At 33.9% G+C, this 26,604-nt stretch overlaps 1 protein-coding gene across 12 annotated transcripts; it reads left to right on the forward strand.

The window, feature by feature from the left end:
* Positions 1-10,055: 10,055 nt before the first annotated feature.
* Positions 10,056-25,604, forward strand: LOC112789899 (serine/threonine-protein kinase 1). 12 transcript variants are annotated; one of them, XM_072232607.1, is made up of 19 exons: positions 10,056-11,260; positions 11,387-11,475; positions 11,557-11,664; positions 12,214-12,321; positions 12,574-12,664; positions 15,084-15,136; positions 17,589-17,651; positions 18,387-18,431; positions 18,847-18,882; positions 19,455-19,510; positions 20,518-20,599; positions 21,634-21,762; positions 21,920-22,049; positions 22,729-22,843; positions 23,054-23,279; positions 24,033-24,233; positions 24,315-24,400; positions 24,646-24,745; positions 25,374-25,604. In XM_072232607.1, the coding sequence occupies exons 1-18, from the start codon at positions 10,498-10,500 to the stop codon at positions 24,743-24,745; spliced, it is 2,481 nt and encodes an 826-aa protein (XP_072088708.1). In that variant the 5' UTR covers positions 10,056-10,497; the 3' UTR covers positions 25,374-25,604. The 12 variants fall into 12 exon arrangements, with proteins under 12 accessions (XP_072088708.1, XP_025687830.1, XP_025687833.1 ...); XM_025832045.3 differs by lacking the exon at positions 25,374-25,604 and adding an exon at positions 24,854-25,076 and having other exon boundaries at positions 21,917-22,049; positions 22,726-22,843; positions 24,312-24,400; XM_025832048.3 differs by lacking the exon at positions 25,374-25,604 and adding an exon at positions 24,854-25,076 and having other exon boundaries at positions 21,917-22,049; positions 22,726-22,843.
* The last annotated feature ends 1,000 nt before the right edge of the window (positions 25,605-26,604 follow it).

Consider the following 26,604-nt stretch of genomic DNA (forward strand, 5'->3'; position numbering starts at 1 on the left):
TACTCTTTTACACATGTTCTCTTATGGAATGAAATCTTACTTCAATGTGCTTAGTTCTTGAGTGTAAAACAAAATTTTTAGAAATGTTAATTGCACTCAAGTTATCACATAACAAAGGGATACTTTTGACTTGCAATTTATAATATGCAAGTTGTGTTTTAAGCCAAATTAATTAAAAACAACAAGAGAAAGTTGATATATATTCTGCTTCAACAGTGAATAGAGCAACAGTAGCTTACTTCTTGCTTCACCATACATTCAAAGAATGTCCAAGAAAGCAACAAATCCCTAAAGTGCTTCTTCTATCTACACGATCTCTCTGGTAAAATCTATATCACAATACCTAACTACACAAAATTCATCAGTTTTAGGATACCAAATACCAAAATTAGCGGTGCCATTGATGTATCTAATGATCTTTTTCACAACAGAAAGATGTGTTTCTTTTGGATGAGATTGAAATTTAGAACACACACCCACACTATGAATAATATCCGGTCTAGAGGATGTTAGATACATGAGTGATCCTATCATGCCTCTATACCTTGTTTCATCCACATCTTTTCCATTTTCATCTTTTTCAAGTTTGGAATTTGGATGCATAGGTGTACTCATTGGTTTGGAGTTTTCTAAACCAAATTTCTTTACTAGTTTCTTGGCATATTCACCTTAGTGCACAAAAATTTCACTAGGTATTTGTTTGATTTGGAGTCCTAGAAAGAATGTGAGTTCTCCCATCATACTCATATCAAACTCACTAGTCATTAATTTTTCAAATTCATCACACAAGATTTCATTTGTCGATCCAAACTCAATGTCATCCATACATAATTAAACAAGTATGAAATGATCATTAGATTCTTTAATGAAAAGAGTGGTATCCGTAATTCTCCTTTGAAAATTACTTTTTAACAAGAAAGAACTATGTCTTTCATACTACGCTCTTATAGCTTGTCTCAAACCATAAAGTACTTTAGAGAGTTTAAAAATATGGGTTGAAAAGTCTTTATTTTTAAAACCGGGGAATTGAGTTACGTATACTTCTCTATCAAGAAAATCATTCAAAAAGGCGCACTTAACATCCATTTGAAAAAGTTTAAACCCTTTATGGGTAGCATAGGCAAGCAATAATCTTATTACTTTTATTCTAACTATTGAAGCAAATGACTCATCAAAGTCAATGTCTTCCTCTTGATCATACCCTTGAGTTACTAATCTAGTTTTGTTTCTAACTGCACTACCATCGTCACTCAATTTGTTTCTAAAGATTCATTTGGTACTCGTTACCTTTTTACCATTCGAAAAAGGCACCAAAGTCCAAACCTCATTCTTTTTAAATTGGACTTGTTTTTCTTCCATTGCCTTTATCCAAGAAGAATTATCAAGGACTTCCTTCACATTTTGGGGTTCCACTTGAGATATAAGAGAAATATTATTGAATTCGTCTCTTCTCTTACTTGAGAATCTAGTGGTAACTCCATGAGATGAATCTCCAATAATGAACTCATGTGGATAGTTTTTCAAGAACTTCCATTCTCTGGGCCTTGGTAAAATGATTTCAAATTGGACATGATTCAGTTCTTCATTGTTCAGATTTTCAGAGTTATCTACTTCAGTAGGAGACAAAACAGAATTGTCTCCTGCATTCTGGTTGATGAGTCCATATTTTTTGATATATTTTACCTTGATTTGAATGGATTCTAGTATATGAACTCGCACTTAAGCACAAAAATAGCATACTTTTGTGTTTGATCCCTAATTTGATCCTAAATGTGAAAACATGCAATTTTGTGCTTTAATAGAGCAAATTAATTCCACTTTTATGTCATTCGATACCGTGATATGGTTTGTGAGTGATTTCAGGCCTTGAAGGCAAGAATGGATGACCAAAAGTGGAAGGAAGCATGTACAAGGGAGAAAACATGAAGAAAACAAGGAAAATCACACACAGCGAGGTGTGCGTGCGCACAACCTTGCGTGCATACGCACAAGCAAGAACTTTCATGTGTGCGTGTGCATGATGCGTGAGCATCTTTCCTATCTTTTCCTAGTGAATTTTCATCTAATTTGTTGAGTTTAATAAAGAATTAATTATCTTTTAGCCAATATGGATGCTACTTTGAGTCTTTTGCAATTTTGTTTATTTTAGGTAGCATTCGGCGGAATTTGATGGAGTTTCTGTAGCACAAGAATCAAAGGAGATGGCAGCGATGAGTGACGCGTACGCGTGACTGACGCGTACGCGTGATTTGGAGCTTTCCATGGCGACACGTACACGTGATTTGAATATTTGCTCAGCGACGCGTCCGCGTGACCGACGCGTCCGCGTGACTTGCGAAAAAGACCATCGACGCGTACGCGTGACTGACGCGTACGCGTGACTGACGCGTACGCGTGACTGACGCGTACGCGTGACATACGCCATGTGCAGAAAATGCAGAAAATATTGGGGGTGATTTCTGGGCCCCATTTTAGCACCCAAGTTAGGCGCGGATCCAGTGAAGCCAAGTGGTCCCACGTTACAAGACGCGGAGTAGTTAGTTAATTCTGATTTAAATTCAAATTTGATTTTAAAATAGGAAAAGATATTATTTTAATTTTAAAAATTAGATTTTAAATTAATTAGGATTAGTTATAAAAAGGGGAGACTTCTCTTCTATATGAGGGAGTTTCCATTAGGGGGATTCCATTAGGGAATTCTATACAAATTTACATTCCGCATTCCATGAGCAACTAAACCTCCATTGTTAAGGTTAGGAGCTCTGTCTATTTGTATGGATTGATTTTATTGCTTTTTTATTTTAATTCATGTATGGATTTATAATTTAAGAATTGTTTTTGCTCTTCATCTTATGAATTTGGGTGGAACGAAAGTATGACCATCTTTCTAATTGAGTTCTTGTAAAACTTGGAAAAGCTCTTTACTTGAACAACAACTTGAAAATAATTTCTCCTAAATTTTAATTATGTGGATTTAACAGGATACGTGACATATAATCCTCTTATTTTTGGGTAATTAGTATTTTTGTGGCATATAAACTGGAATTTGAACTTCACCCTCTAATTGGAATTAATTGACCAAGGAATTGGCAGTTAATGAATTTTAGAGGAGACTAAAATGGTCTAAGGAATTAGGGTCTAGTCACATATAGTTTGCCATAAATTAAATCCTACATGATTAAAATAGTTAGTAAGAAAAGTTAATCTGGAAAAATAGATAAATCTGAAGCCTTAACTATTTTCTCCATATTTTATTTTCAACTTATTTACTTGCGTGCCTGCTTTCTGATATTTTCAAATTTAAACCTTTTGAATATCTCAAACCCTTTTCTGCTTGCCTAACTAAGCCAATCAATCAATCAATCATTGTTGCTTGATCCATCAATCCTCGTGGGATCGACCCTTACTCACATAAGGTATTACTTGGTACGACCCGGTGCACTTGCCGGTTAGTTGTGGGTTGTAAAATCATCGCACCAGTGCACGAGCACCTGTGCATACGCACAGGAAGATTTTCAGCTGAGTGTGCGAACGTACACGTCTGTGCGTCCGCACATGACCCAACACATGATTTCATTAATGAAACACATGTAGCGCATTTTCTGAGGCCTTTTGGCCCATTTTAGAAGACTTGAAGGCTGAAGAGTGCTATATAAAGGGGGATTCAACACAATTGAAAGGAGCTCACTTAGGTAGTTTTAGAGAGTAATTAGGAGTAGGAGTAGGAGTAGTGTAGCATTGCTCTCTTAGGGTTTTATTTTAATTGCCATTTCAATTGTAGCATTTTATAGCAAGTTTTGATCTTTGATTTTGCCTCTTTAATTGTAAGTACTCTCAATTTCCTCTTTAATTATAGCACATTTACTTTCATTTGCCTTGGTTCAAGGTACTTGTTTATAATTGCAATTTTGAGTTCTTGAAGTTATGATTGATGAATTTAATGTTTCATGCTTTCTTTATGCTTGTTTGGATGTTTATTGTTGATTTTGTTAATAGTTGGTTATAGTTTTATCATTTTCCTTGCAATTTTTCATACTTTACTTTTATGCACACAAGGTGTTTGTGAAAATGCCACTTGATAATTTTGAGTAGATTTTCACACTTTGCCTTGTGGTTTGAGTTCCTAGGACACTAAAGTCATGATGTCCGACATTTAGTGGTAATTCTTGGGTAGTTAGTTGACTCTTGTTTCCATTGATGCTAGCTTTTTATCAACTAGTTTGGTAAGTTGGTTAGGACTTATGGATTAAGGTCAATTATGCTTGCTTGACTTACTCCTCGATGGTGGGGTTAACTAGGCGAGATTGACTCATCATAATTACCATAGTTGTGGTTATGGCGATGATAGGATTCCTTGGATTCTCATTCCCAAGTCAAGGCTCTTTTTATGCATTAATTCCAATTTTGATCGTTGCTTGGTTCTTTTATTTCTTAAGTTCTTTTAATCTTTCATTTCTTTCTTGAAAACCTCCCCTTTCCTCACAACCGAAAGCATATAACATTTCAATTGCATTCTAGGGAAGAACGACCCGAGGTTTAACTACTCTCGGTTTAATTAGAAATTCTAAACTTTGATCGGGCATTACTTGTTGGTTGAGAGCTATACTTGCAACAAGGTTATGTCTCCTTTACCGAGAAGGAATTCTTGACCGACGATTTTGTTTGCATCACTGGTCTACAAAAACAGGGATAACATTTTTCAAATAAGGTTCAGATTTGTTTTGATCATGAATCATTTCAGAGCTAGGTTTAGTTTCAATTTCTGCATCATTTTCTTCAATAATACTTGAAATGGTGTTAGAATCACAAAAGGTGACATGTATGGACTTCTCTATTATTTTATGTTTTGTGATGTAAACTTTATATGCTTTACTAGTGGTTGAATAACCAACAAAGACACCTTCATAAGATTTTAGATCAAACTTTCCAAGATTATCTTTAGTATTTAAAATAAAATATTTGCATCGAAAAACATGAAAGTACTTAAGATTGGGTGGTACTCCTTTCCAAATCTTATATGGGGTCTTCTTTAAAACTTTTGGAATGATGGTTCAGTTCAAAATGTAACAAACTGTGTTCACAGCCTCAGCCCAAAAGAATTTTAAAATTTTATTTTCACAAAGCATTGCCCTAACCATTTCTTGAATGCTTCTATTTCTCCTTTCAACAACCCCATTTTGTTGAGGTGTTATAGGACATGAAAAATTATGTGAAATACCAAATTCATCACAAAATGATTCAAAGTCTTGATTTTCAAACTCTTTTTCATAATCACTTCTTATGGAAATTATTTTCAATTCTTTTTCATTTTGAATCTTTTTGTACAGAGTTGAAAAAACAAGAAAAACATCATTTTTATAGGCTAAGAAAAAAAAACCATCCGAACCTAGTAAAATCATCAACCACCACTAAACCATAATATTTATCACCTAGATTTTGAGTCCTAGTAGGACCAAAAAGATCAATATGTAGCATTTCCAATGGTCTTTTGGTAGAGATGTCATTCTTGGATTTAAAAGAATTTTTAGTTTGTTTACCCAATTGGCAAGCATCACAAGTGAGGTCTTTGTCAAATTTTATTTTAGGAAGACCTCTAACCAAGTTTCTTTTTACAAGTTTAGAAATTTAAAACATGCTAGCATGTCCTAATTTCTTATACTATAACTATTTTTCAGATTTAATGGAAGTGAAACAAGTAACATTTTGTTCTTTTAGTTCCTCCAAAGTAAGTCTTTACACACTATTGCATCTTTAATATTTTAGCTTCAAACAAGATTTCACCAGATTTTTCACACACAACCAAGCATTTCAATTTCTTGAAAATAGCTAAATAGCTTAAATCACACAATTGGCTAATGTTTAGAAGATTATATTTCAATCCATCAACTAAAAATACATCATTAATAAAAGTAAAGAAACTTTTACCCACTTTACCTACGGCCGCTATCTTTCCTTTTTCATTGTCACCAAAAGTCACAAAGCCTCAATTGTATTTGTCAAGCTTAATGAAAAATGTGAACTTTGTGGTCATGTGCCTAGAGCATTCACTATCCAAGTATCACATGTCATTCTTCTTCTTGGATGCTAGGCAAAACTGCACAAAATTCTTAAGTGACTTTAGGTATCTGAATCATTTTAGATCCGTTAATGTTAAACCTTTTTGGTTGTTCAAGTGCATTGTATTTGCCAATTACTTTATAAACTTTATCACAAAATTGTCTTTCAATAATGAAACATTGAATAGAAAAATGACCATTTTGATTACATATATGACAAAATTTATTGCTTGATGGATTTTTAAGGTGATTAGGGTTTTGAAATCTTTAATCAAAAATACAAAATTTACTCTATAACCAAGTCAAATATTTTATCAAATACTTTGAAGGCATATAAACAAAGCATCATAAATTGTAATAATAATAAAAACTAAAACTACATAATTCAAGAAAGAAATAATAACATCTCCAATACGCAATAATAAAACTTAAAAAAAATCAAATTCATTCATAAGAAAATTCTATCAAACTAAGATAGTAGAATAAAAAAATGTAAATAAAACTAAGTTAAAACAAGATTAAAAACTAAAATGAGAGAGAATTAAAATAAAAATCCTAAAAATTCTATAAAAAAAGTTGGAGCTTCTCTCTCTAGAATTCACTAAAACATGTTAAAAACTAAAAAATAAGACTCCTTAAAAATTACCCCCTTTTTCCTTGCATTTTCTCGAGATGTTTAGGGGCCTTTTAGCCTTTTTGGGGCCAACAAATAAGGATGCATGTGTTTCATTAATTAAAGTCCGTGCAGTCGTCTTGCGCACGTGGAGAAAGCTCGCGCATGTGAGAATCTTGCATACGCGAGAAAGTGCCGTTTGCGCGAGTTTCTAGAAGGCTCCACTCCGAAATTGTTTTCTGAATTCGCTTCTTCACTCTATTCTTTTTTACCCTTTAATGCCATTGATGTATCTAAACTCTGAAATATTTATGAGGCAAATAATTTTGTCACTACTCCACAAAACGCAGCCACATCGTGGTTCTGAAAGGTAGAATAGAAGAAACCTTAGCACAGTGCCTCTCTCTCTCCCGTGAAAAAAAAAACCCGTGAAACTCTCTTGAGGTCCACTGCTGTCGCCTTAGTCTAGGCCATGTGGTGGCCCTCCTTTGCTCCTTTCCTTTAACCTCCTTCTTCCTGCTACCTCTTTTCTGTCTGTATCTTTCTCTCTTTTTTTTTTATCATCTTTCTCCTCTTCCTTGTTTATCGTCACAGACTCTCTTTTCTCTTAGCTAGTCATATCTCCCACCACCATCACTCTCTCGCCGTCTACACCTTTTTGCCGCCCCTATTTTCCTTTCTTTCACTATCTTTCTCCATTTTTTTCTTTTTCTGGCTGTTTGTTTTCTGTTCTTGCTTATTTTTTTCTATTTTTTTAAAGATTTATATATGAAACCCAAATCTAGATCCATAATAATTCTTTTGTGGTTGGTTTCTCCTTTTTATGGTATATTAATTTTCTTTAAGGGTGTTTTGGACATGGTATTACAAATATAAGATGAAAATGTAGCGAGAGAAACTTTTCTTTTATGGAAGTACTTTCAGATTCACGAAGCTTGCGGATCTATTCAAAGAAAAAGAGAAGTTTTTTTTTTCTGTATTACAACATTTTTGTGTAGAATTAGAAGCAAAATAGATTTAATTTATCTTTTTTTCTATCATATAAGATTTTTTGTAATCAAATTCTATGTCTTCTCTCATACCATGGTTGAATATAAAAATGATCTCTTTCTTTTCTTAATTTTAGATCTAACATGTTTCTTGGAATTTATAATTACGGTTTGGCTATTTTCTTGAATTAATTTTTTTGTATAAAAAAATGGGTAATGCTACTATGCTGAAAGCAAATTTTTTCAGCATGTGAAGAACTGATGTATCGTCATTGGATAAGTGACGTGTATGAGTACTGTGGTCACACCTACGGACAATTTCTGTCACACAATCAGAAGAATGTAGGAGAGTGATTAGGTAGAATATATTAATATTGTCTTAATGCTTGTGATTATGTTTATTGGGCTTTTTGATGGTCTAGCCAAATTATTTTTTTAAGTGTGGGCTAAATTTTCAATATGAGTTTATAGAAAAAACTGTTTCGATTGACATTTTTATCACAATACAAAAAAATTGCTTGATAAAAAAAAAGACAATACAAAAATTGATTTTTTGAAAAATAACCTTGTATTTATAACATATAAATAATGTACAATGATATAAGCTTTTATATTATAAACAAAAAAATGTAAGATTAATTTGTTGTCAAATAATTTATTATTTATAAAGCAAGGATATATATATTTTTTCAATGAAAGTTATGATAAGGAATTTAAATAGGTATTTAAAATAAGTTTTTAAATGTATTTTATTTTATTATTTTTATTTATTATTTATGACACCAAAAATATATATTTTTAAAGTAAGTCATCATTATAAAAAATTTAAACAGGTATTTAAAATTAATTTTAGTGACTAGGTAAAGAAATTTTTATAATGTTTAATTCATAAATCATGGAGAAATAAGTTTTAAAATATGATATTTAATTAATCAAAAGTTTTTTGCGAATATTTTTATAATTTAATTTGATATACTGTCAGTGTAAAATAATTTTATACGTACATCTAATTACGTAAGATCATATAGTAAAAATAATAATATTTTGTATTGGTTATGTGAATAGTCATAAAAAAATAAATATTATTGCACGATAGTGTAAAATATTTTACATTGTCAATGTATCTCCAAAGATCCAATATATTTGCACGTAAATTTATATAAAATTTGAAAATCAAAACATAAAGAAAGAAATATATGAAAGAAAAGTGAGATTTAAATTTAAATTAGACGAAAATTTGGGAAAGAAAAAAAGTTGGGTAATTATTAAAATAATTGGGAGGTTAATACTATTTTTTAATTTTATCAAAATTTTCTAAAATATTAAAGTGGGTAGACACAGTAAATCTTTGATATTATTATTATTATTATTATTATTATTATTATTATTATTATTAAAACATTTAGGCTAAATTTAAACTCAAAATTCATTTAAAAATTTATTTTAAATACTTATTTAAATTCCTTATCATGTTTATTTTGGAAAAAAATATCGTTACTTTATAAATAATGAATTATTTGACAATAAATTAATCCTACGTTTCTATATTTGTAATATAAAAACTTCTTATATCGTTATACATTATTCATATGTTACAAATACAGTTACCTTTTAAGCAATTAGTTTTTATATTATCATAAAAATATAAACCAAATAAGTTTTTTTTTTTATAAATTAACATTGAAAACTTAGTCCACACATAAAAATAATTTAGCTAGCCCATAAAAAAATCCAATAAATATAATCACAAGCATTATGGCAACATTAATCTATTTTACCTAATTACTTTCATACACCCTTCTAATTGTATGATAGAAATTGTCTGTATGTATAACCACAATATTCATACTTGTCACTCATCCAATTATAACACATAAGTTTTTCACATGCTGAAAAAATTTGCTTTCAGCACGGTAGCATAACCCAAAAAAATACCTGGCTCCGTTTGGTTGATGTATTTGATGAGACATAAACACAGAGACACAGACATTAAAGACATGGACATAAAATATTTGTGTCTATGTATTGTGTTTGGCAAAAATAAGAAACAAGACACATATATTTAAAAAAGACTGAATTACCCTTCATTCAACCACAAGTGTTACCACCATTACAATACACTTATTATTCCAAACAATGCATGCCATCACCAATAAATTTTTATTTCTTCTAATAATTTTTTATTTCTTTTAATACCATCTTAAATTATCATTTAAATATTAAATATATAATTATTCTTGAAAAAAATAGAAAATTAAAGTTCAGAATTTATCAAAGATTAATCAAAATTTAAATAAATAAAAAAATTAAATGTACAAATTTTTTTTGAAAAAAATAGAAAAATAAATTTAGTTGTAGAATCTAAAAGAGAAAGAGAAAAAAAAAAGATTTGGGAAGATAAGAAGATAAATTTTAAAAATTCAATAAGGATAAAAGAGTAAAAAATTAGTGTCTCACAAGTTGTCTAGTGTCTCACAAAATTGGAGGTACACAAATTTAGTGTGTCTCCGTGTCCATTCGTGTCCTCCCGTGTCCTTCAAAAATCTGTGTCTCACCAAACCAAATAGCAGATATGTGTCACCGTGTACCACTGTGTCTATGTCTCGGTCGCTACCTTAGCCACGTCTTTCCCGAACGTTTATCTGATATTTTTGGTCTTGGATTTTTCTGTGTTGCAAAAATATAAAACAAATACTGAAACCTTCGACAAATATACCCAAAATCGAATTAGGCCCAACAAGGCCCATTAAGCATCACGAGCAATCATTCCGCGTCTTTGCTGGCAAAGTAGCAAGTGTAGTGCTTGGTTCTCCTCCTTCGTTCCTTCCACCAGAAAACAATGGATCGGAGCTCCTTCTCTGCCGGAACCCGGAAGGCCCAACCCAAATCCGATATATACTCTACCTTCGTCGTCCACAACGATGATGACGCCGGAGACGGCGGAACAATCCGGCGCCGGAAATCCGGAATCCCGGAGTCACAGGAGGATCTGTACGGGACAATGGTGTACAAAGAGAACGGCCACGACGACGACGACGAAGACTCCTCCCTCCCTCCACTCCTCAAGCGCCTCCCCAAGGACTTCGGAGGCGGTGCCTCGATGGATTACGACGACGACGACGACGACGACGACGACGAAGGTGCTGGAGATTTTGGCACCATGATTGTGAAGACTGACCGGAGCCGGCAGAGGGAGCGGTCTTCTTCTTCCGGCTTGGTTTCGCCATCGGGATCGACCTGGAAGGCTCAGAGTTCTTCTCAGGCGAGCGTCGGCGGAGACGACGACGATGACGACGACGACGGTGGCGGTTTTGGGACGTTCGTTGTGCGCTCGACGGTGAGATCCAGCGAGAGAGAGTCGACAAGCGGAACCGTGGTGCGTAGGACCGCCGGCGGCAGTGGTGCCGGTTCAACGATGGAGAGGGCTGTGGCGAGCATGCAGGCGGCGGGAGAATTTGGGAAGCATAGGAAAGGGAGCGGTTCCTCGCAGAACGAGGATGCGAGGCAGCAATTGATAACAACGAAGATTTCGGCGAGTTCGATCCCGGAGAGTGTTACCAGAGAGGATCCTACAACCAAGTATGAATTGCTCAATGAACTTGGTAGGTAGCGAGGTGCTATTAAAGTTTATTTCTGTGTTCATTGCGCAATTGTTTGAGTTATCATGTTTTGTGGATGTTAATTGAATTGTTATGTGTGGTTTGTTTCAATGATGTTGATAATTGCAGGGAAGGGATCCTATGGAGCTGTTTACAAAGCAAGGGATTTAAGGACATCGGAGATGGTTGCTATCAAAGTCATATCATTATCTGAAGGGGTAAATTTCTGTTACTTGCATTCTGGTTGGTAGTTTGAGTTTGACTAGCTGTAAATGAACCATTATGTTTATTATGATTAGGAGGAGGGATATGAGGAAATCCGTGGTGAGATTGAGATGTTACAACAATGTAATCATCCAAATGTTGTCCGCTATCTTGGGAGCTACCAAGGAGAAGAGTATCTTTGGGTAAGAAGTCTAATGTTTAGTTTTAATCTTATCAATCACATAATATAGAGAAATGTTAAGTGAGCGTTACTTTTTGAATTTTTTATGTTTTTGTTTTATGTTTCTGTTATATTACCTTGCATATGAGCTAATACTAGCCAACATCACATTTTGTTTGTATTAGAAGTGTTGGTCTGCTTGCATTTTCCTATAGTATCTAGGAAGCTATCATTTTGTTTGTACTCTTATGACACAGCTTCTGTGAAACTCTTTCTGTATGTTCTACATTTAGAGTTTCTGTGAGTTGTGACTTTGTGAACAATGTTGTGCTTGTGCTGCTTGTTTGGGCTTCCCCCTGGTGATCAGCTGTTGACTTATTTTGGAGGTGTGGCAGGATTTTAGTTTCACTAGTTTGGCTTTTGCTTGTTATTGCTTATTTCATTTGGACTCATTGGTTTGCCCAAATTTTCAACAGATGCTCTTCCGTTCTCTTAAAATAAAAATGACGTGTTTGGTTTTTATTTTTGGTTAAAATATGGTCTCTGAATATTCAATTGAGATTTTTGGCAGATAGTGATGGAATACTGTGGTGGTGGTAGTGTTGCTGATCTGATGAGCGTGACTGATGAAGCACTGGATGAGGGTCAAATAGCATATATCTGTAGAGAAGCACTGAAGGTATAGTTGATTGACCGAGTTAGGGTTGGAGTTATTTATTGATTATATTCTATTGGATGATTTCTTTTTCAACCTTTGTCAAGGCATGCTTAAATGTTATTTTGTCTTTGATTTGTGTAATTATGTAAATCTGGAGTCTGGACAATAAAATACTTGCAGAGTTGCTTGAACCAAGCTTTCTGCTCTCTGTTTGAGTGTGCAATTTTGTTTTTGTTTATTTTTATCTCATATACTTTCCTTAATCTTGTGAAGGGACTTGAGTACTTGCACTCAATTTTCAAAGTCCATCGAGACATTAAAGGTGGAAATATCTTATTAACTGAACAAGGAGATGTCAAGCTAGGTGGGTACTCTAGTTTTATTTGCTAATATTAAGTGGTTGTTCTTACTTGTTTAGTTAATGTTATCAGTAATTATCATTGTTTTCCTAGCACATAAAAATATGGTAAGTTTCATGCCTAGTTGCCCGTGCTGAATTAAACTAATTAAGAGTATGGAAAGAGAATTTGACAACTTTAATTTCTTTGGGTATGAGTGTGTCATACTCCCCCCTCCCCCAAATGCGGAATTTAGCATTCCAACTCTAACAGTTTCAATCTCGTCATTTCTTTTCCCATCAATGTTCTAACACAAACAAATAAAAATGTTATAGCAAAACATGGCACTCAAATAAAACAATTGCATCCATTTTACCACAAATTTCAGAAGAACAATCATTTAGCAACAAATACAGTAGAAAAAACCAATGCGACAACAGTAAAATAAAGATGATTCAGACTCATTCCTAAAGGAAGAAGGCTGAGCAGAGGTCGCCAGAGGGAGAGACTACTATTGCCACGCCATTTCTGGTGTTGGTTGCTGCTGTGCTCCCTCCTTCTCACTTTCAAGTTTCAATCGCCTACGGTATGGGTTTCTGTATGACCTGTTCCACTTACCACTGCTGCCTTTTTCACTTTCCAGTGGTTGAGTGGTGGCTGAAGGTGGCTGAGCATGATGAATGATGTGTTGGCAGCCTGGTTAGTGAGAGAAGGGAAGAGGGGGATTAGGGTTTTGGGTGCACATAGAGGAATGAGGAAAACAAATTAGCTTTGGTTAAGTTTGTGAATCCTGCTGTACGTACTGCACTCTCACTATTCCCTGCTATACCCATTTTATTTTTCATGAGAACTTGTTTGCCGGTATGTATCATGGCTTACCTGTACCTGCAATGTACCTGACACAGGTACTTTAACCAAATGCATTGGTGTTATTTTTAGTGTTCATGGAAGATAAGAATTACACTGTTCTGTTTTCCAGATTTCAATATTACTTACTAGTTAAAGCTTTGAAATTATTGACAGCTTAAAATTTAATATGTTTAACATCTATAGAAAGTTATACAATTCACATTATAACATGGTATCCATTCAGTGGCTATTATTTAACTAGTCATATATAAATAATATCGCTTGTCATAAATAAAATTAATAAATAATAACAATTTACAGTTATTATATGTTGGACAGCAATGATATATCTAGGGTTTTTGGTTTCTTAAGCTCAAAAACACTGCTTTTATGTTGTTTTTGTTTAAGCTTTTGTCAAGAAAGAAAATGCTCTTTTCAGTTTAAAGACAAAGAAGTTTCAATCAAGGTATAAGCAAATCAGTTTCTTTTTAGGGAAGATATAAAAACTAAAAGGAAAAAAGTGGGTTAGTGCCTTTTTTTTTCTTAAGCCAGTAAGAGTAAGATACATAATAAAAGTTCTAAATATGTTTGTTTGGAGATAAGGCTCAATTTAATCCATGAGTTTTCACCGAATGATTGGTTTGGTCCCTGAATATATAACCATGAATTCGCCATCAGTCTAGCTAACAAAATGCTTAACTGCTGTTGTGTCAGCCTAATTGCTTGCCGACATTACACCAAAGGCGTGGGATTCAATTTTGTCTTTCAGTGAACTAAATTGAGCCATCTACATTTATAAAATTTAGTTCATTGCCAAATTAAGTCCCTTAAGAGACCAAATTTAGTTTGACACCTTTCTTGTTATGTGAGCTAGCTGTTAAACTTTCATAGTGACAGTTTATTACACACATAAGCATTGAAGGACCTACTTAATTCATGGTTATAAAACTCAGGGACTAAAGTAAGCATGTTTAAAACCTAGGGTCCAAACTGATTACTGAGTGAAAACTTGGGGACCAAATTGAGCCTTATCTTTATGTGTGTTTGTGCACCTTTTCATAGAGCTATTTGTTAGAAACTACCTTTCTTTCTCCCCCTGAAAAGTTTACCTAATTATCATGAACATTTCATTGAAAGAAATTTCCCTTGACTTTAAAGAAACTTGAACATTCCTTCCAAAATGAGAACATCTACGTTTTTTCTGGATAAATTTCCACTTATAATTGTCAGGCTTTTTATGTATACTATGAAACTAACCAGTGACACTGACATTACTGCTCTTATGTCTGTTTGATTCGTTCAATTAGTTGTTACACATTTTATGATCTGGATTTTCGTATTTATATCAAGGTTGCACTTGCTTGGTGAATAGACTTCTGCTGTTCTGCAAAAGATTGGGGCAAGATATTGGAACATATATTGTTGAAAAGTAGTACATGACTGCATGATCTTTTTCTTGATTACATCTGTGTACATGTGTGCTCTATGCTTTCTTCCTTTCTCCTTTTGTTGAAATAGTGCTCCATATCAAAGACATTAATATTTTCGGACTTTATAATGATGGACTGATTAAGAAACCTCATTGCCAATGACCAGGGGATTTTGGTGTTGCTGCACAGCTGACAAGGACTATGTCAAAGCGCAATACGGTAGTTATTTTGTTCATCATTTGAATGTTTAGATATTTCAGGATGTTCTTTTTTATTATGATTAGGTCTTAGTAGTCTTGCAAATGTCTTTTCAGTTTGATAGCTTCAAAAATGGATTTGGGTGTTATAACCACAATATTTGAATTTATTTTGGTATAGATGTTAAACTAGAACAAAATAAGCTCAACCTGTAAAGTGATTACATACCTTTTTTTGTTTTTATGTTTGAATAAACTGTTCCAGACACATATTAGAGTCAGCATTTTTAAATTGCAGCCATGGTAGCTCCATGGCTTTATGGCGTGGCGTTTTTTGGGCTAACCACCATCTTAAGCGTGTGGTGTTGCGGAAATGGTGTTGGACAATGGCAGCCAGATTGGCGGTCGAGGCTGAGCCATTGGGTCCGATACAGGTATAGCAGAAATGGTGGGTTTTTTTTTTGGAGTTCCTTTTATATTAGAGGGTCTTTTGGTCATTTTAATAACCCTAAACCAAACTTTTTTAAGACAAACCTTCTCTCTGGCTGTCGTGTTCTGCCCCTTCATGCCCTCTCTACTCTCTGATGTTCACTCTCCCTCCCTCTCTGTTGCTTGAGGAAGACGAAGACTTGCGAGCCGACAGCATCACCACCAACAGCATTGCCACTGATACTGCAGAGGAAGACCACGATGAGAAGCAATAGAACATGACAGAGGCACGGAACATTGATGAAGATGGCACCATGACTTGCAGAGGAACACGACGATGTTGAAAGTTGTTCCTGTTCCTGAATCTGCTTCTCTAAACTGCTTCCTTTTTGTTTTCCTCTTTATAAGTTGAATCCTCAAGCTTTTTATTATCCCCTTTTATCTATTTTCACCCCTCAATTTTTATTTTTATTTTTTATTTTCAGTTCTAAACCCTCAAATTGCTTCTGCTGCTGCTTAGTTTATATTAATGTTATTATTTATGTCAATTTGATATTTATTTTAATCTTTAATATTGATTGTTATAATATGGATAAATAATTTCATGTTATTATTGATAAATTATTAGTAGTTAGTGGTTTAGATATTATTTTTCTTTTTAATCTTGTAGTAGTTTTATTTATTTTTTGTAGATTATTTTAGTATTTATTTGTATACAGTTTATATATTTTTTTTATGTATCCTCCATTTCTGCCATTTGCCACAACGCCATCTGCTATGACCTCATGGCAGTTTTTTACCATTCTACCCTGAGTCGTCATTCGCCATCAAAAACTATTATTAGAGTTTAAGCCTGCCTCTCACTTCCCTTTTGTTAGAGCAATGCTGCAGGGCCAACACAATTTATTATTTTTGGCCAGTTGTTAGCCAGCAATATTTAAAAGTGTTAGTTAAAAGAATGGTGTTGAGCTACTAAACTAAGGCTGCATTTGGAAGGGAGACTGAGACTGAGAGATAGAAATTGAGATACAGAGACTTAATTAAGTCTTTGTATTGTGTTTGGTGTAAAATATACTGAACTGAGTTATGTCTCAGTATCATATTTGGTTTAAGATAAATATAGAGACCGAGGGATAGATTTGGAATTTGAAAAGTTAAATGAGAGTATTTTTGAAAAAAAAAATGTTATTAAAGTTTTAGTCTCCCTTTTTACTGAAGAGACTGAAATTTTGTGTCTCGAGAATGAAATTTTAGTTCCAGTCTCTGATCACCAAACACAATACTCTATCTCAGTCCGAAACAAATGCAACCTAAAGTGTTGGGCTGCTAGCTAAAGGTGCTCGCCAATATACATTAAAATTGCTGTCCCTTTAGCTTTTATCTTTTTGTTAAACATTTGTCCCCTGCATATTTATCTTTACCTTTCAATTGACATATATGTTCTATAAGTCATATTGCATCCTTAAACTGAGCAGGGTATCATTGTTAATTTTTGCACATTGCTTCAGTAACTTCCATGAGGTGGTCAAAGGAGATCTACGTGTAAACAGTCTCACTGTATACATGATACACGATAGGGCGCAATAGCGTCATTTGATCCATGTAGGAGACCCATCTATTGTTGTTGTTGTAACCTGCCGGTGGCAACGGCTTCACTTACAAGTGTGCATAAATCAATTAAAATATTTGCTTGTTTCCGATTAATTTGTAGTAGTTGTTGTTGTAACTTGCTGGTGGCAATGGCTTCACTTAAAGTGTGCATAAATCAATTAAAATATTTGATTGTTTCTGATTAATTTGTTGTTTATGACATAAATTTACCGTCCTAGTATATGCTTGCAACTTATTATTGTGATTTTCCAGTTTTTTCAATCAAATTAATTGCTTTGGGTAAGTGATGTGGACTTGTATCTTCCCTTTTGATCATGGAAGAACTAGTTTTAGCATTTAAACTGTAGTCAGTGGAGTTTTTGGCTTTTATATAGACGTGTTATTAGTGCTCAATAATGGCAAGACTTTTGATGTTCTAGTTTAATGTGCTTTAGTTCATTGGAACCCCTCATTGGATGGCTCCAGAAGTTATTCAGGAAAGTCGCTATGATGGAAAGGTATTGTACTTTAATTTTTTGAAGCTGGTTTTCATCGTGATGCATCTGTATTTCATACTATTGCATTTTCTACTCTTGATTTATTGCTTAAATGCTTGATTATTACATAATATTGGTAAAGTGGATGGATGGATTATTTAGTTTTCTTGTTACTGTTTCAGAATCATACAGACACATTAATAGTTTCCAGGGAATTAGTCATATAGGAACTCATTATTTACTATTTAAGATAACAGTTCATTAGTTGTTGAAGAGTATTATTCTTTGAAGGCATATATATAAGAAATTGCAATATATTGTCTGCAAAATAATGAAGAGTTAGTTGCCTATCACTTTAGGATGTGTTATACGGTTATGCCCAAGTTGATGATAATATAAGTGTGCTTACTCAAGGTAGCAAGTATGAGTCTGGTAGAGAGGATGAAGATCAAGTAAAAAACCATCTGACAGAGAGAATGAAGATCAAATGATCAACCACTATCAGCTTGCAATTTATATAGAACCCTTGATCATGTTGATTATATGGTACATATTTGGAAATACTGATATCTAGGTCGTTTATGTTGTTAGTTTCCAAGCTGGCTTACTGGTTTTTCAAGAAAATAGTATTTTAATTCAACAGTTTTTCTCTTTATAGAATAATTAATTAGTGTCAAGATAAATAGCACTTTCTCTCTTTTTCAATATTGGGCATGGCTATACATAATATCATTTTATTTATTACATTTTCTCCAGGTAGATGTTTGGGCTCTTGGTGTGTCTGCGATTGAAATGGCTGAGGTATATACTTAATCTCTGCTTTAATTTCCTTTGTTTCCAAGTGAGCTGTTATCCACTGCGTGTTCATTTGAGTTTTCCTCTTACCCTTTTCTCCTTTTCCTATCACCTTCTGTAAGATAAGATATTTGTTACTGGGTTAATACTTTGTGTTTGTTTTGGGGTGTCTCTAAGGTGGTTGAGGAACAAAACATGTTAGTTTAAATATATTAAATATTTTTCGATCTTATGTAGAAAGAATTATTGTTATGAGGTTATATTATCACGTTCATCCATATCTTGTTATCTATGGTATTAACTCATGTATTTAAATTGAAGTCTTATGGTAGTTCTCTTTATTTATACTGATGCGATATTAAACAAATTTTGCTGATCCTCATGCTTGGTTTTTGTTAAATTTTGTTATCATAATTTTCAGGGAGTTCCTCCAAGATCATCAGTGCATCCGATGAGGGTTAGTGCTAAATTGATATTGAATGTTGTTGTATTAGAAATATCTAATCTCTATGTTCCTACTCTTTCTTAGCTGTTGTTTAACTTGTATTTATGTTGAAGTTCACATAAAGTGTGGAAGATTAAGTGTTACTGTTACAAGTCTGTCAGTTGGAGAAGCTTTGAGTATGTAAATCAGGGAGGAGAAACCTAAATGCTATGAATTATAAGGATTGTAAACATTAGGCTGTATTTTGTGAGTTATTTGGATGAATAATTAATTAACGATGAAAGGACTCAGAATTCCTCTCTCCCATACACTCTCACAAACTAGCTTCATAAGTGTGAAAGAATAAATGTTTTGGTAGTTTCTGCTGTTAGTGCGAGCTTAATAGATTCCGCTTTCAGAAATATTCAAGTTCTAATTTCTTTCCAATCACATTAAAATTTCTGGCAACACCTTATAAACTGTACGCCTCTAAAGTCTGTAATACATCAGCTTAATTGGCTAAACAGTATGATGGGTGACACATGCCACACACATGATTCTTTGGATGAAGTGTATGATGATTTTTCCTTTATTATTCTTCATAGGTTTTATTCATGATATCCATTGAGCCAGCTCCAATGCTTGAGGATAAAGAAAAATGGTTTGTTTCTTTACTATAATATCCTAGATATACTTTCTGCTATTAGTGAAGCAGTAAACTAGGATAGTTACTTGTTGGTTGTGTATTGATTTAGAATGCTATCTTTTGTTTTGATAGTAATATTGATCTTGAATTTTCTTTTCTATGTGCCATATTAATATGTTGTGCTTCTGTTGTCTTTTATAAATCACCACTAAGTTGCTGCAAAACTTTTGCCCTTGTAGTCTGTACTCTCTGTTGAACAAGCTTATTTTACTAATATAAAATTTTAGGGGAAAGAAGTGAGAGCGTGCAAGGATTGATTGATTAAGATGCCATTAAACTTTGATCACCTAAAATGAGGATGTATTAAACTTGAAGTTTATGTAGTCAACTCTGGTAAGGAAACTATATTACCCTTGTGCTCCCACAGTCATAGAAGAATTACTTTTACGGTTCAGATGGGACAAACTTATGAGAGCACCTCAAGGCCTCAGAGAGGGAAAAAAGAAAATAAACTGCTTGTATAATAAAAGTGAGAACTTGAGCCTCTTCTACCTTGAGCGACTTATATTGTGCCCTCTTTAGCTAGTTGCATGCTAGATACATTCTTTTTCTATAAGGAAGAACCTCCTCAGTTGACCTAGTTAAGTTGGATTTTAAGTTCATGTAAATCTTGAACATTCATATAAATGGAAGTATGCTATCATGTGTTAAGAATTAACAATACGTTTTTCTTTCAATAAGAATTCTTAATCATCCAAATTCATTGTAATTTCTTCTCTTAATGTTATTATGTCCTTTTATTTTCCTGCTCATACAGAGAGAGAGTACGAAGTTGGTCTGCCGCCTTATGTTCTACATAGATTACCAGGGCACTAGTTAGTATATATACCCCGATCATTTGAGCTATTTAAAAATTACAATTAATGTGCTATTATCACATGGCAATGTCCATATCCTAATTCAGTTATGATATCTTTGAACATGACAACTTGATATTGGTTTAATTTGATTTTCCTTTTCAGGTCTCTGTATTTTCATGATTTTGTTGCGAAGTGCCTGACCAAAGAGCCTCGGCTCCGCCCCACTGCATCTGAGATGTTGAAGGTAGGCTATAATATTATTTTTTATCAGTTACTTATATGTGCGGGGGCCACCCCAGAATCTCTCCCCCCCCCCCCCCCCCCTTTTTAGGCAAATAATCTATCCTTTTTTTCCCGATAAGATTTCCTCTTGTATCAAAATAAGAGAAGGATGAAATGGTTTCAAAATTTGCTTTGGATGCTTAATGAAAATCTGGGAAATTTATGAGATCATAAGGGCTTGTTTGGTCAGTGAAAATGTTATTTGTTTTCATTTTCAGTTTTTAGGTTTTTGTGATGAAAAATCATGTCTGTTTTTGTTTTTCTGTTTTACTTTTTCTCCTTCATAACCTAAAAATAGAAAAACATTGAAGGTAGATGTAGCTGTCCTCATGCTTGTTTGATATTTTTGACTTCAGCTTGTGCTATTCTAACATTGCTACCCTATTTGTTTCCACTATAACATATGGAGTTTCATCTTTTTCTTTTACTGCTTGTACAATTTCACCTAAGCTCTTTCCATCTTCCCCTGGCTCTAGTAGCCTTATATGGAATGTGTAAAATTTGTGATTGCTCTAATTAGGCGACCCTAGATAAAATACTGTTGAAGACCAACATATATTTATTAATTCCTATCCTCATGGATTAACTTCTATCACCCTTCGTTAAATAAGAAAGGGTAAAAAAAAAGGATTTTTGTTTGGAGTTATGAACAGAAAATGACTGCCAAAATATGCTAAGTGCAATTAGGTAATTTTTCCTACAATCTATATTCCTTGTTTTGGAATGATTCCTTTACTTCTAGCAGGACAAGACATGGTGGATGTTATTGTTGTTAGGTGATTCTTTGACATAGGACATGCTTTTTAGGATCATTGTATTGCGGTAGGACATGCTTTTTAGGATCATTGTATTGCGGTCTTAGTGCATTCATGCTGCTATTTGCCGCATAAGGCCGATGTTTGATACTGTTGATTTCATTTAGTTTCAGTTTTACATTTTCTTTTCCTTTCATTTCTGTAAATTCATTGAATTGAGTTCTTTTTTGTGGCTATCTAGCATAAATTCTTTGAAAAATGGAAAACTGGATCTGCTGCGGTGTTGCCAAAACTGGAAAAGGCAAGGCAAATCAGGGCATCAATGGCTTTGCAGGTGCAAACTCTTGCCCCAACTCCATTGGAAGATGAGGTATAACTGAAACTCCTTCCTGCCTCTCCTCTGTCTCTCACACCCACACATGTGCGCACAAACGAATTTCTACTCAGACTGTCTCATTTCATTGGAAAAAAAATGAAAATGAAGATACTAATTTACATACATGACACATGTTCCCAATCTGAAGCAGCCCATGGCAACCTCCATGCTAAATGATGAATATGGAGATACTGTTCCATCCGGACATCAGAACCTAGCAGTGCAGGAGGCCACTGATCTTTCTTCAAGTGGTGGCGTGAGGGAAGATGATGGAGGTGAAGGTCTGTATTTCTTCTATCTTTACTCTCGCTTTGTTCAACTCTTTTCTCAGGGTTGATATCCTAATGTTACTAAAGTATAGGGAGTACAAGAATGAAAAAAGGTTCTGAGGTCTATAAGCCGAAGTTATCTTGAGATAATCCTTTCTTTCCAGTGGTTGTGCTATTCCTAGTTAGTAATTACTTAAGGCATGCATGATAATAATTCTAACTAGCAATAAGTTTTCAGCTAAATTTTTGCCAAGCTGCTTTCTTCCATCTGCTTCATCTTGGGAAATGTGCTTTTGTATATTTTTATATTTTAGGCAGTTGTCTATCTTGTTGTCATGGTCCTTGTGTTTCAATTTAGGGAAATAAATATGGATGAAAGAAACTTGTGAAATTCAAAACGTTTTGTATTTGGGTTGAAGAGAAAAATTGAGAAAAGTAAAGAAAGATAAGTCTGATAACACTGGAAGCAACAATGTTTCCAAATTTTCTCATTATTTAAATATTCAAATTTTTTTCTTTTTAATATATTTGCTCTCATCGAAACAAAGATTTAGACTTTATAATTATGATCTCCCTGCCCCCTTTCTCTCTCTCTCTCTCTCTCTCTCTCTCTCTCTCTCCAGTTTGCACTTCTTTAACTTGGAGAAATTGAAGCTATTTTTTAAGTGTGCTTTATGTGTATTATTAGCAGGAAACTTTGGAACTATGATAGTCCATGGAGATGAGGTACATAAGATCACACAGGATGGAGATTCTGCAGGTTCCTTATCTGCTTTCACGGGTGGAACAGGATTGGCCGACTCTAGGTACTTGCCAGTCTGTATATCTATGATTTGAAAGCATGTGTTTCAAAAGATTATTTATCTGTCATTCCTCTCACTGTTAATAACATTCTTCTTTTGTGCAAACTTAAAAGTACATATCACGTTCTTATATCAGAGCCCTCTCCTCTCTTCTGCTTTTCATTCCTCATGTGTCCTGATGTTCTTTTATGTCTTTTGTGGATAATCATTTAGGGTTGACACCCTAAAAGTTGGTACAACAAACATTGCCTCTTTTAGAGGATCTAATCCAACTACAGATACCATACAATCAACTTTACCTCGTGTTAGAAATTCAACCGAGCAGAACCTCAAAACGCAAGGTAGTTTTCGTGCACATGCTGGAATTGGTAGTGATATAAGCACTAGCATGTTGAAGAATGATACAGTCTTCCGCAAGTCATTTGCTTTACAGGACAAGGTATATCTGTAATTTGGTGTTTATATCATTATATCTGCCCTAAACTGTAATATTACTTAATTGCAGTCTTCTTTTGTGTTGTTTTATTGTGAATTGTATTTGGATCAAGCGTTTTACATATTTATGGATAACTCAGTTTTTCTTGAGGACCTGCATTAGATTCTTGCTAAATTCAGAGGCTTTACAGTTATGAACAAGCATAAACTCTGCCAATGTTATAATTTTGCCCCCATTTTTTGGTGTCTTTGGCTGGAAAGCAATGGTACAATTTACAAGGAGACTTTTAATCTTTAGACTAAGATTTGAAATTAGAGTTTCTTTCATAACTTCTATATGGTGGTCTCTGCAATGGGATTTTTTTTTTCTCAAAAGATATTTCTTTGGTAGATTGCAGAAAGTTTGCATGCCTTCTTACATGGATGATCTGGTAGGACATACATGTTTTCTTTTTCAATATTTGGATTATTTTCTTACTATAAAATTCCTTTTTCTATAAAAATGATATTACACCAAATGAGATCATAATGTGAGATTCTGCTTTTTTAGTTATGAAAGTTATTTGTGATCCTCAAGACACATGAGGACAAGAACATTGTATTTCTTCCTCTGCTTTATTTGCTTGGCAGACATCCGGATTTGGTTTCTTTATTGGATCATTAATCGTATCATTTTTTTTTCTTTTGTGGCCATCTTGACGACCTATTTAGACTATGTCAGCTTCATACTTATATTTTATTACCGCTGCTATTGCAGCTATGGTCCATTTATGCAGCTGGTAATACAGTGCCCATTCCGTTCTTAAGGGCTACAGACATATCCCCAATTGCTCTGCTGTCAGATAATGTGCTTGGTGGCTTGCAACCAGATACCAGTGAGACTGGGGAAGTAGAATCATTGCAAGAGCTTTTTAGTGGTGATGTGCAATCCAAAAAGGGTCGGAGAGGACTAAATGAGGTGACTTTGTGCACTTTCTTGTCATGCACTTCTTATGACCTTATGACTCTTTTTATCAGTTTGCTAATTGACATGCAGCAGATGCCCCTTCCTCCAAGCATTTACCAGCGGCTTACATCAAGTTCCACTTTAATGAATTTGGCTCAGGCTTTAGCTTATCATAAGATGTACATCCCTTCAACTTTCACTTGGGCAGGGTTGAAAGTTTTACTATTTTTATGATAATTTTTACTTATCTATAGCTGTAGAGAACTATATATTTTCCCTCCATTGTGTGCTTGTGTCAAGAAATCACAATATTGGGTTTCCGATGGGATGGTTTCCTTTTGCTCCTTTCCTCCGTGTGGATTGTGTTTCTATTTAAAAAATGATCATTCTTAAATCTTAGCTAAATTGCTTTATTTGTTGGAAGGTGTTACGAAGATATGCCACTGCAGGAGTTGCAAGCAACGCAGGAGCAGCGGACAATTCAAAATCTCTCGGACACGCTTAGAACCATTCTTCGTTTGTAGGTAGGTAGATCTCATTGTCTCTATTCTACTTCCCCAATCCTTATTGGCTGCAAAAAATCACTACTGCTTTTCCATTTTTCATCCCGTTGATGTGATATACTCGTACAGATAGAGTATGGTTTGCCATAAGGACGCAAGTTTTGCTGGTTTCTTCTCACGTTCTGTTGTAGTCTGTGTAAAGTAAACCCTAGTATAGGGTTTATTAAGCTATCAGATATTTGTATGTACATATCGTGTATCTTATGTACTTCAACTAGTTGTGTTGCCCTCGTACACTAGTCAGAGCTGTTTTAGCAATGCAAAAATGTTCCATCTTTTTATCTCGATGAAATGATGTTCGTTTCATTCAATTTTAGTGATTACGTATGGATTGAATGTCCGTATTCAGGTCCCTGCCCAATGCTAATTTGTACTCATTGATCATTGATGTTTTTCAAAAAATAAACAAAAGGTCAAAACGATAATTCAGTTTGTAGACTTTTTTCGGCCATTAATTTTATTGAAGCCTGTTCTTTTTCTAGTCCATTAACATGGTTTATTATAGTGGAAAATCTGTGGTGCCTTTGCCAAATCAGTGGGCACGTACCAATTGAATTCGATTCCTTTGATTTGTGCTGGTTTATGGTAGAGTTGTTGCACCATAAGGAGATCCATAAAAGACGGAGAATGAGCAACCTGAAGATCCGATTGCTGGACTTTTTCTGGGCAATCATTGCTTTTCATGACATCTAGGCTTGAGTTTTTGTGCATTTGATGGTTCTGAAAACTAGCTGAGGAAAATTGGTGGCTAGTAACATATTGGGATGTGGCGTTTTGTTCTTATTATTGGATTTGATGGAAGAATATTTAAACTAAGAAAGGATTCTTGTCAAGTCAAATAAAATATCCGTTCAATAATAATAATAATAAAGAAAAGTATATGGAATCAAAAGTTATCAGGCAAAAATTAAACAAAATCACATTAATTTATATTAATTATTAATTTTAAATTTTTTAAATTTAAAATTGATTAAGAAGACTTAATTAAAATTTATAAAAACTTTTCTCTCCTCTCTCACATCAACTTATCCACCTCCAACAATTACACAGACTTCTCTCTCCCACCAATGCTGCTGGAAGCGCCGGTGACTTCTATGCTCTCCGTGACGTCTTCAACAAGTGCATCCAAGACAACTACTTCAACACAAAGTCCACCTCCGATTTGCTATTCTTGTTTTTTTTTTGGTTAATTTTCAATGTTTTTTCCTGTTTCTTTTTTTTTTCCGAAGGGAATAGCAGTACTGCATCAGAAAATAGAAGCCTATTATTCCATACAAGATCCATGAAACTAGCTCGTGCCTTGTTTGGGTAGCCAGAATTGTATTTGCTCTTTGTTCCTCAAAGTTTTCATAGAAGAAGAAATGTTCCTTTTCTTCTCTTTTGCTTCATCTTAATTACAGAAATATAAAAAAAACATTCATTTAATATAAAAAAAACATCCTAATACTTAATAAAAGAAATATTCAGTTATATTTTAGTAAAAATAATAAAATATCTATAAAATTTAAAAAAAAATTATGAAATTCTTAAAAAAATAGAGACATTCATATTTGTAATACAAAAAATTCAAAAAATATATAAAAGAACATCTATTTAGTATAAAAAAGAAACATTATGATACTTCGCAGAAGAAGCATCTATATATATTAACTCGTAGAGATTTTTATTTTTAGCTAATACCCTTTTGGTTCCTTAGCATTGTAATAATAATAATCGTATAACGTTTTCACCTTTTATTTAATTGACCTAGTTTACAAAAATTCATAAATTTTCATGTCTCACTCTTTTTTAGAATTTCTCGTAGAAGTAACCCAATGTAC

This window comes from Arachis hypogaea, chromosome 3, assembly GCF_003086295.3.
Source record: "Arachis hypogaea cultivar Tifrunner chromosome 3, arahy.Tifrunner.gnm2.J5K5, whole genome shotgun sequence".
In the NCBI taxonomy this organism is placed as follows: domain Eukaryota; kingdom Viridiplantae; phylum Streptophyta; class Magnoliopsida; order Fabales; family Fabaceae; genus Arachis; species Arachis hypogaea.